We start from the raw sequence: 11,675 nt of genomic DNA on the forward strand, positions 1-11,675 counted from the left end.
TTGGAGATAGCACCCCCCCTTTCCACCGGTTGTACGCCGTCTTTTTGGCAATCAGGCATTCCCGTACACCCTTGGTGAGACAGGGGGGCTTTCAGGCACTCCTGCCCCCTTGCTTTTTGTTGGGATGGTCACCCCTTGGGCCCTGAGTATCGTCTCCTTAAGGAACGACCACTCATCTTGGGCACTGAGCTCCCCTGCTCCAGAGAACCCCAGCGCCTCTCCCACTAATCTCAACTCGTTGAAGTTGGCCCTCTTGAAGTCTAGGGCTACCGCCTTGCTGGAGGCCCTTGACACCCTGCACTGGATGGTGAATTCTAGCAAGTGATGATCGCTATCACCCAGGTGGTGAAGGACCTGGAGGCCCCTTACCTGGTTGTCGCCTGTGGCCAGGACCCGGTCCAACAGGGCATTTCCTCTGGTGGGACTGTGCACCTCCTGAATTAAGTGGAGGTCCTGTATCTTGGCCAGGAACTTCCTTGAACGGTCCAACCTGGCTGACTGTTCCTCCCAGCAGATGTCTGGATAATTTAAATAGCCCATGACAACTACATCCCTTGCCTTAAGTGCCTCTGCCAGCTGGCCCAAGAATTCCCGGTCCAGCTCCTCCCCTTGGTTGGGGGGTCTGTAGTAGACCCCCACCGTTAGATCCCTCTCCCCACAGCCGCCTTGTATCTTGAGATATCAGTTAATCCATTAGCACCGGTGTCAAAGATTAGTGCTTTAAACGCTCTAATCCTGTGCGTAAGTCATGTGAAAATGGTTCTGACTTTTCAGTTTAGTTTAAAAAGAAAGGGAAATTAAATAAATTCTGTTAAAGGAATGTTGAGGTACCCATTCTGTTGGCTATCTGTAAACTTACCGGGGGGGACCAGTGGGGAATGGGAGAGACCCTGTTCCCTCCCCGAGCACCTCCCAGAATAACAAGAAATAGTGGCCATAAGTTGTTTGAGAGTAGGTTCAGGCTGAACATTAGAGGCACTACTTCCCAGTCAGGGCAGCTAGGAGCTGGAATGAACTTCCAAGGGAAGTAGTACTGGCTCCTACCTTGGGGGTCTTTAAGAGGAGGCTTGATAATTACCTAGCTGGGGTCATATGAGCCCAGTATTCTCTCCTGCTCAGTTCAGGGGGTCGGACTTGATGATCTACTTAGGTCCCTTCTGACCCTACATCTATGAATCTATGAACATATCAAATGCTTAAATTATGGGAGATGCCAGACTTCAAGTTGCCCATACACAAAGGCAAAGTGCTGCAGGAAAAAAGAGAATAGTTTTTTTTGGCTGAATGAATCAGCAGGGTTTTCTTTTCCTCTGGCATAGAATTGCTGTGTGATGCTGTGTATGTCCCCTAAAGCAGACTTTTTGCAGATAGGCACAAGGTGTGTTTCCTTATCTTGTGGGTTTCCAACTTCTTACCCAACCATAACCATGTGTCAGTATGTCTTTCCTTGCAGGGCTGTCGTAAAAATCGATTGTACGTAGAGGATCTACAGGGATTAAAATAATTGTTAAAAAGTCCCATTTGAAATTAATTTATGTAAGTAGTAAAATTAATAAATCTACAGTAAACAAGTCATGGGATTACAAACTGAATAATAAAGGTAAAATAAAATGTTGGATAGCTGTGCACTTAGCAAAATATCATGCGCCTCAAAGTGACTGGGTCCTATGCAGAAATAAGTATGTGATCTCATAATTAAACATGCATTAGGGGCTCCTGAAGGCTGTACCTTAATTGTGGCATTTCTTAATTTCTCAGTAATGGACTTGACAAATATTTTTGCTGTGGTTGTCTTTATATTTGAGCAGTCAGACTGTATAACTTAAGTGTGAAGATTGTAATGTTTTTGTTGAAGCCATGAAATAAGATGCAGCGTTTTTTCTAAGCTCAAAGGTTAAAAATTGGAAACTACTAAACATATATTTTTGGATAGCTCACTTGAGTAAAAGAAATGCATATCTGCTACTCTTCTGTAAGTGTGTTCTTTTAAAATAACTTGCACAAAAAAGTGAAATAGTGTTGTTGTATCTTGCAGCTGAACCACCTATAGAGAAAACTGGGCAGATTAAGGATGCAAGTCAAGAAGATGGCACTACAAACAGTGAACAAGGAGAAGAAGAGATGGAAGTTGAAAGTGAAAAGGAGGAAGAAAAACCTAAAGCTGGGGGAGCTTTTTCAAGTGCTCTGTCATCTCTGAATGTTCTTCGTCCAGGTTTGTGCTTCCTTGTATAGTTTAGTGGGTTTGGAAATGTTTTGTGTAATACTTATAATGGAAAAACTGGTACCTGGGCAGGGGAATATCTTCCTTAACCTTCCCAGTGCAGGTGCAGAATTAAGTGTTGAAAACTGGATTGTGTACTATTGTTTCGTTTTTAAATATATTTTATCATTTAGTTACCAGTGACAAATTTGAAGGAAAGCTAAACTGTAATGATTGAGTTAGTAATGAATTAAGTTTTTGAGTAAGTGTTTGAATTCTTTCAGATGTTAAGAACGTTGGGCAGTATTTCAGAACAAATCAAATCATAGCTCAACCTGTGGTCTGTTCTTTTTTAAAAAAAGAAAAAAAAAACACTTTTACCTCTTGATTGCAGTATTGGCCCTTTCAAGTCTGTGAAATAATAGAGTAATCTCAAAATTCTGTTACCATGTTTACTCGACTACCAGACAAGGTTATTTCCGCCAATCAGCACGTGGGGAAAAAAGACCTGTCCCTTACATCCACATACAAGGAGACTTCCTTAAATAAAGTGTCTGTCATTGAACTGCTGCTGAAAGCAGCATGTCCCCAGTAATGGAAACCAACTATGAAGTTGGTTAAATGCAGCCAGCACTGAGCATGACTATAAAAGACATGGCTTATATTGGGTAAGCATACCTATAGAACTTTTTATTTTTCCTGTGTGTGGGACCCATTTAAAAAAAAAAGTGCGACTGTTCCCTCCTCAGGGAACTGGCATTGGGGTGGAGGTGCTGTAATATCAGGCCAGCATCAGGAGGGCCAAGGCCAGCCCTGACACCTTTCCCTTGGTGCCACAAATGCTGCTACATTTGATCTTAGCCAAAAGGCCAAGGTGGTGATGGAAACCTACCACAAGGATGTTTTTATGTATTTGGTTGTTTGTTTATTTTAATTTTCTGTCTCAGGCCAAATTGGTCAAATCCTGTTCCAAATTCTGTTGACTGAGCACAGCTCAGTCATTCAAGTCTGTGTGGTGGTACCACTGGGCAAGTATCTTCCCTCCCAGATTCTTCAGCCTGTGGCTTCAGATACTCCCAAATCCATGGCAGGCATCCTATTGCAGGCCCAGAGACCTTGGAGTTCAAATGCCCCCGAGTCTCACTTGCACCTAGCCAAAAAGGTAGAGGAACAAGCTAGGGAGAAATCCCCCATCTCCATAAAAATAAAGTGTGTAGCCAAAATCCTCTGTTTTGGAGGCTGTAGTAGACTCTTGTAGGGGGCCTGCCTACAGTGCATTGGATAAGTCTGCACCTTTAACTACATAATGCCATTTAAGGTGATCTTGGCTTGGTGATCGTGGTATTTCACCTGCCAGGTGAGAACAGGGAATATGTTTGACCTGAGCCAAAAGGCCAAGTGCATCTTATTCAGACAAATAAGATATATAGTAGTGCCCATTGCACATGGTCTCTCTCAGTGCTAATTCTTTTTCAAGTTATGGTGAGCCGCTACACTGAATACAGTTCGACTTCCTCTTTCCCACAGCCGAGCTTCCTTTCTTTCCCATTTCCAGTGATTCCTGTTTGTTCCCTGGTCTTAAATATCTGGCAGACATCACCAAATGGGTCACCAAAATCCTTGGGTGAACACCAAATGTAGTATGTCACCTTTACCACCAATGCCCATAATGTCCAAATAATGTCCAAGTTTTGGTTGCTCTGAACCATGATGGAACCTGGATTGTAAAATCTGGTTTTAGAACAGTTGTAAGGTTCCTCCCTCTCTCAGCCTGTTATGTGATTAGTGTGGCCCTGCCCTCTATGATAGAGCAGTGGTACCCAACCTTTTCCCATCTTAGGCTGGATGGATGATGCTCAGTCTGTCCGTAGCCTGGATTTGCCTGATGAGCCTCAGTGTGCATGGTGGCAAAGTGGGGCCTGATTCAGCTGCATTGGAAGGAATGGGGGGTGCCTCTGCCCTGATCCAGCTGCATGAGTGGAGAAGAGGGCATGGCCTGGCAGCAGGCCAGGAGGAGTGGGGGTGCAGTGGCACTATTACTTGCCTCTGCTCCCATGCCACCAAATTTCCCAACCTGTGGGGAGCCCTGGGGGCCAGATGTCATGGCTCCATGGCATGGAGGTTGAGCAACCCTGTGGTAGAGCTCAGAGTACTAAAGAGTGAAGGTACTAATAAGTAGTGCCATATATTTAAGAGTTAGGAACCTTTGTGATTATCCTTGCTTCAGTTGCACATCTGTACAGAAAAACTAGCTTTTTGTTTGCCCTTTCAAAGTTTGTAATTCATAAACTTGGACTTTTCTTTCCAATGCTGACTTCACAGATCCCTTAAACTATATTTCTTGTTTGATTTAAGAATGAAGGGAAACAAGTTGTTTCCCATAGCATTAGTCTTGCGCTCCTTCTTCCCCACAAGTGTTTTCTCTTCACTCTTTTGATCATTCTGTTCTTATTTTTACCTCCCTTCTATCATACACATTACCCATTTCTCAGTCAAGAATGAAATACATATAAGAATAAATACACTGAAACAGATAAATGAGTCATATCCTCATCCTGCTTACTCTGCTTGTATGTTTTAATCCTTTTTGCTTTATCCTTCATCTCTTGGTTTTGTTTGTTTTGTAATCTTTTTGGTCTTCCTGTATGTATATTTGTGCAATACTTAAATTATTTTGCTTGCATTATGTATATTTTTGGTAGGTGATAGATATCGTATGAATCAAAAATTTCCTGGAAGATAATCACTCTTCTCTAGCAGTTTACTGTTTTTCTTGTAATTTGTCCCAAAGGCTTAGAGATGTTTAATATGTACAGTTGTCACCTTTTACAACAGGGGTGGGCAGTTATTTCTGGCAGAGGGCCCCTTAGCGAGTTTTGACAAGCTGTTGAGGGCTGCATAGGTAGCCCTGACCCTTGACAGGTGCCCTGGTTGCGATCTTGTGACCAGAAGTCCCGCCCTCTAGCCCCTGACCTTTGCCACCCAGAGTCCCTCCCCAAACATCTACAGCATTCATTAATTTGATTTCAAAAAATATTTTTGTCCTGATTTACATGCATTTGTGTAGTGTACATACCGATGATTGATTGCACAATAGCTTAAAATGAAGTCTTACTCTTGTATATTGTGGGGGGGTGCATATAAGTTTGTGGGGGAGGATGGCTGGGGTATGTGAGGGGGTGTGGGGGTCTGCATGTACAGCAGTGCAAGGGGGATTATGGGAGCATGTGTATGGTGGTGTGTGTATGTTGGGGCTCACCCCATGAACACATGCACACTGCCCCTGCCTACACACATGTACTCTGCCCCTGCCTACACACACACTGCCCCTGCTTACACACACTTGCTCGCGCTCTCTCTCTCTGTCCCTGCTTACACACATGTACTCAGCCTCTGCCTGTGTGCACACACCGACATACCGGCCTGGTTCTGTGTTCCCCAGTCCAGTGATGCAGCCAGCCACGTGGTGCTGGAGCAGAGCAGGGGCAGAAAGAGAGTGAAATGGCTGGGGATGGGGCAGAGCTGGGTTGTTCAGTTCTGATGAGGGCTCCCCCTGGGTCCTACTGCCCCTGTCTCCTGTCACCTTTGACAGGCAGCAGGAGCAAATAAATATTAATTTACTAATTTTTTTAGGGGCCCTGTGAGCCAGATAGAATGGTCTGGCAGGCTGGATCTGCCCCATGGGCCATATTTTGCCCGCCCCTGTTTTACAACATACCATCATGCCTTGAAACTCTTGTATATTATGTATAGAGTTATGCTTTGCTTTTGTCTGAAAAGTAATGTTATTAACAGGGAAAACCCAGTCTAGTGCCCTGTTCCCTGTTGTACGCCAGTCAGTTTACCTCTCTTCCCTGTCCTATGTTGTCAGGAGACAAGTAGTGAGGAGTTGCAACATGACTTTGGCTGTAATGACTGCTTAACTTGTAAATGTATATTTCCAGGAGAAATTCCAGATGCTGCTTTTATTCATGCTGCTAGGAAAAAGCGTCAAATGGCCCGTGAACTTGGGGACTTTACGCCAGTTGACAATGAACCAGGTAAAGGCCGCCTTGTTCGAGAAGATGAAAATGATGCCAGCGATGATGAGGATGATGATGAAAAAAGGAGAATAGTCTTTTCAGTGAAGGAAAAATCCCAAAGGCAGAAGATAGCGGAAGAAATAGGTAAAGTGTCTTAAGAAACATAATACAGTAAAATTCCTAATATTCAGCACAAGTGGGGAATGGGGGGGTGCCAGTAATGTAAAAATGCTGGCTACCTGAGGGCACAGGGTTTTTACAGAGCATGGGGTTCGGAGGAGTGGTGGTGGCTGTGTGCGAGCTTTCTCCCCCTGTCCCCTGCGTCCAGACATGCCGGTTAGTAAAATCCTGGATAACAGCGATTTTACTGTAGTGTAAATAAATGCTTAAAACTATTTGTGTTGCAGGCTGATTACTTTGGCTTTTACAAGACTTTAAACGAAACATTTTATATAACTAATAGAAATTCTAGTTTATCATAATCCGTGGTATACCTTGGTATAGAATATTGTGTTTGACCTCTGGTATAAATCTTGAATTCTAATAAAAAATTCTAGTGCAAAGCGGCCCAACTAATAAATATGTCCTAACTTGCAAATAATAGGTAATCGTTCCCTGTTCTTTGAGCCAGGTTTTAAAAGTGTGGTATTCTACTGTAATGTCTTGGGAACTTGAAGGTACAAATTATTAGTATTCTAGTAAGTATAAACTAAGTTAATTTGACAAATGTATCTAATAACCTTGTGAAATGTTATTCTTTGGTTTACTTGCTAGCTGACTAGTGAAATGGATTTCCCAGGAATGCATGGTTTAGCAAGATTTTATTGTAAAGGCTTTAAGCATTGGAAAATAGCTTTAAGTCTCTTGATCCAATAAACCAGGGGTATCAAAGATATGCCTCATAGGCTAGATACAGTCCACAGAGCCATGTCTTAGGGCTTCCCCACAGGACTGGAAATTTTGGCGACAGTAGGACCGGTGGCCCCTGCAGCTCCGGGAGCAACAGCAGTTAACATTGCAGCTGCCAAATTTTCCAGCCTGTGGGCAAGCTGACACTTCTCTGCGCTCTGAATCTATTCTGAGGACTGGCCCCATGTAAATCACACAGCCTGTGAGGCTAGACGAGCTTTACACCCTTGCCATAAACTTATTTACTTTGCAATTAACTTATTTATTGTCCATTGGAATTAAATTACTATGACAGTTTACAAACCACCTTAAATTGTTGTTGGAGCAAATGGAACATCAAGATTATGTGCCACTGGTGATGCACACCCCATGGTTTGTGAACCCTTGAACTATGTACGAATCTTTTTGTTTCCTGTCTATCTTACCTGTGTGTTCAGGTATTGAGGGAAGCGATGACGAAGCACTAGTAACGGGGGAACAGGATGAAGAACTCAGTCGATGGGAGCAAGAACAGATACGGAAAGGAATTAACATACCTCAGGCATGTGTTCAGATATTAAATTATTTCCAAACTAGTTAGAAGGGATGCATATATCAACTACATTTTTTACGAACTTATACAAGTATTATACTGAATGATACTGTGTGAGCTGAAGAAATTTGTTGTTCAGTTTATCCTCTGAATTGATAAAAATGACCTGTCACCATGAAGTGAGAGGTGGGACTTTTAATACTCTTTCTCCACTTTTCCACCCATCATAGAAGGATAATCATTGTTGGGTTGGTCTTGACCAGTGCTTACTGGCAAACTGAGGCCAGTAGAAATGAAACTCTGAAGCAAGCCTTGCTTTTATTCTTCCTGTGTAAAGGTTGTTAGGCATGCATTACATTGTATTTCTGTCACTAAAGTCAGTGAGTGTTTTGTCTTTGACTTCAGTGGGAGCGATAGCAAACCTACACTGGAAGGGTGTTATAACAAAGGTAAAGCATTAAGGCATGTCACCTGAGATGCCCGCTATCTATGAATATTAAAGTATGCTACAGTTGAATGCATGGTGCAGAATGATAGTCTGATCTATTCTGGGTTTAATTTAGCTACCACATGTAACAACTCAGCAAACACAGCAGCCTGGATAGCAATCTAAATAAAAATCCAGGTTACATGATGGACTTGTACAGCTTGGACTTGTACATCCTGAAATGGTAGATATACCTGAAGCCTGGTTATGACCCCTTGGGGACCATGCTTTGTTAGCCCAATGAATTGGGATTCTCATTGGCACTAGAAGTGTTTTTGGTTTGGTTTGAATGGTGGTAAAACTTTCATGATGTGTTGAGCTTTATTAACAGCTGAAATTAGTACAGTTTAGGGTATCTAATACCTGGATATTGGAGACTAGCTGAAAATAAAACTCCTTCAGTAATTTCCTGCAAACTTTTACTGAGAATAATAACAAGGCCATTTTAAGGACATTCTTCAGTTAAGCAATGTTACCTTATAGCTGTTCCTGCTCATCTTAGTAGGTGATAGAAAGTGGTTTGGTTTTATAACCATCATGATATTTGAGTAACTTGTGTACGGATAGCTGAACAATTATGCTGTTTTAAGGAGGGGTAGGCAGGAGATAATGCAGTTCAGCTGAATCTGTTGTAGCTCTCTCATTTGTTCTACAGTGAGTGGAAGTTTTAAGCTTGGGACAGCGTCTCTAAGTGAAACATTTAACTTAGTGCAATTTAGCTTCACTTATTGAAAAACAGGAATGGGCACATGAAGTTGTTACAACCAATTGGCAGTAAGTTCTACTCTTTCACAATGTTAGAATGCTTTGTCCATCTCATAAAATTTCCACTTTTCTTTATAATATGTAGAGCTTAATTTTGAATAATGTCAATGTTTTTAAAAGGAGGAATGACTTTAGCATTGTGTATATTACATGTCTCATTTCTGTAGGTTCAAGCAAGTCAGCCTACTGAAGTGAATAATCTGTACTACCAGAACACTTACCAGACATTGTCTTATGGTTCATCGTATGGCATTCCTTACACTTATGCTGCTTATGGATCATCGGAGACCAAGTCTCAAAAAACAGATAATACAGTTCCTTTCAAAACTCCCAGTAATGAGATGACTCCTGTTACTATTGATTTGGTAAAGAAACAGCTTAAAGACAGGTAGGGCAGACCATCTTTTTTAGAATTAAAAGACCTGTCCCCTAGCTTTCTGTTCCCTCAGGCATCTTTAGTCTCGGTGAGCAAATTCAGAAATTCGTCGCTGGAAAACTACTGACTGGCTCATCCTTTTTTAAAAATAAAAAACAAACAGAAGGAAGATGGCATTGAAACTCTGATCGAAAGCCGCCTCGGATTACTTCTCTGGAAGTGAAGCTTTAAAAATGTGGCCATTTGATCTTGTTGAAGACAGGTCTGAGTTGCATCTTCTGGACACTGAGAGTCTTGTAGTCAAGAATTGAAAGGACAGTTGAGATGTTTAGCTTTCCAACTAACATTCTTATAAAAAGGAAATCAGATCTTCTCTTGAATAGTTAACTATCTTAGATTTCAGGCCAAAAACCTTTTTTGAAGTTTTAAACATTGTAATCTGCTTGTCAGGTATCCAAAAAGATTCTACTGACTGAACAATCCAATTGCAATGAGAAATTCTTTAGAGTGACCAACTTACACTGTAGTGTCTTCAAACCTGGTTTGTATGCCCCTTGTAGTCTTACAAACTTTGCTAGTGGAGGTGAGTCCAGTTAGCTCAGTCTAATGAAAGCTGCTTTTATAGTCTGTGTTTCTTTCTAGATCTATCACAAAGCTTCTAGTTTATATTCTTATGGCTGTGTTTTGTAAGGTTTTACACGCCTTCATTTTCTGTTGACTTCAAACAGGAGTCAACAGTGCACAGCACCTTGCAAAGTCTAGTTTAACTTAAATTACTAACATTGCTCGTAAGAAAAGGAGAAGGGAGAAGAAGTGACAAGCAACCATTAGTAGTGAATGTATCTTTAAAATAGTTTCTGTATACAGATTTGGTACTTGTACTATCTTGCTTTGAAACAATTTAATATCTCAACAGTCTGCATGTCTATGGACTTTCGGATGTAAACTTATTATTTATCCATTGTCCCTTAGGTTGGACTCCATGAAAGACTTGCACAGAGCAAATCGGCAGCAATACGAGAAACATCAGCAAAGCCGAGAGGACTCTGCCAAGGCAATTGAAAGATTAGAAGGGTCTTCTGGGGGTATTGGTGAACGGTATAAATTTTTGCAAGAAATGCGAGGGTATGTCCAAGACTTGCTTGAGTGTTTCAGTGAAAAGGTAAGGATGCAAAAACATTAGTCTCTTAATTCAATTAAAAAAAAATAAGGAACTTAGATGCCCTGTATTTACCAAAAACAATCTGAGAATGTGTTCTTCTAAAGGTTTGGCTTTAGGGTTGATAAAAAGATGACTCTTCTTTACAAACTTAGTGTGATGATAACTCTCATTCAGTATAACTGCTCTCTGGCATAATTCTAGTGAGAATGTAATACTGACTTCACTTGAAAATATTAGAATTTGTCTGCAAACACACATTTGCATAGTCAAGTTAATAGACTTAGTTTTAGCTAACAGTGGATTTGTAGATTACAATCAGATAAAAGATCCAAGTACAACATTGCCAGTTTCTGGAAACATTTTAATGAATGCCGTAACAAATATTAATTTTGCTTTTTCCTCTAAATTTTAAGCTGGTAGACAACATAAAATGTTTACAAGCATTCTGCTGTTGACAGGAAAAGTTCTAGAACAAGCATAGCTGTCTTAACCACACACACTTGTAGGAGGTTTTTATGCTCTGCTCCTACACATTTTACTTGGTAGGCTTTTCTTATTTCCTCTTAAATTGAAACATCTTTGTTTCAGTTTTCTAACATTTGCATTCTCAAATTATTTATTAATACTTTTAATCTAATATATCTTATTTAAAATCTGGAAATGGGATCATTGCTAATGATTTTATGGATCCTATGTATCATATCAAATTTAGTCATAGTACAGGGGGAGCATAAATAATAGGGTTTATCATGGTTCTCTGCTACCTGGTTCCTATTTATATGTAATAACAAAGTATTTTGTATCATAAGACATCACAACTGTTCTTAGAGTAGTTACAGTTGCTACTTTCTGCACACTATAAATGCAAGAGGGAAGGGATGATAAAAGCAATAAATCCCTTGCCTTGACGTAAGGTTCAATTAATTTGTTAGTGCTTTTCAGAAAATGCCCCATCTGCACTCTGAATATTCACCATGCACTAAGAAGGCTGCCTCAGCATGCACATTTCAAATATGTAATTTGCACAAATTTTTTTCTTGAATTACACTAACGTTTGTTGAGGTTATCATTTAACCTTTTTAATCATGATTGACTGTTCAACCAGCAGTCCTTTTAGGGAAAAAAAATAAACCAGCCACAGACTTTCTAAGAAACTTTTTTGGAGCTGAGTCAGTTCCTATTTCCAGCTCATCAGCTGACCATATTAAACATTGTACGGGGT

The 11,675-nt window shown here is 40.9% G+C and overlaps 1 protein-coding gene across 2 annotated transcripts in view; it reads left to right on the forward strand.

Moving 5' to 3' along the window:
* PAXBP1 (PAX3 and PAX7 binding protein 1) overlaps positions 1-11,675 on the forward strand; it is a 44,770-nt gene that overhangs the window by 7,430 nt on the left and 25,665 nt on the right. For both annotated transcript variants that reach the window (XM_019524698.1, XM_019524699.1), the window contains exons 2-6: positions 2,036-2,212; positions 6,145-6,366; positions 7,569-7,672; positions 9,083-9,303; positions 10,264-10,453. In XM_019524698.1, coding sequence (XP_019380243.1) covers positions 2,036-2,212; positions 6,145-6,366; positions 7,569-7,672; positions 9,083-9,303; positions 10,264-10,453 — 914 coding nt within the window. The remainder of the gene's footprint in view (positions 1-2,035; positions 2,213-6,144; positions 6,367-7,568; positions 7,673-9,082; positions 9,304-10,263; positions 10,454-11,675) is intronic.

This window comes from Gavialis gangeticus, unplaced genomic scaffold (assembly GCF_001723915.1).
Source record: "Gavialis gangeticus isolate Ggan-Ray unplaced genomic scaffold, GavGan_comp1, whole genome shotgun sequence".
Classification (NCBI taxonomy): Eukaryota; Metazoa; Chordata; order Crocodylia; family Gavialidae; genus Gavialis; species Gavialis gangeticus.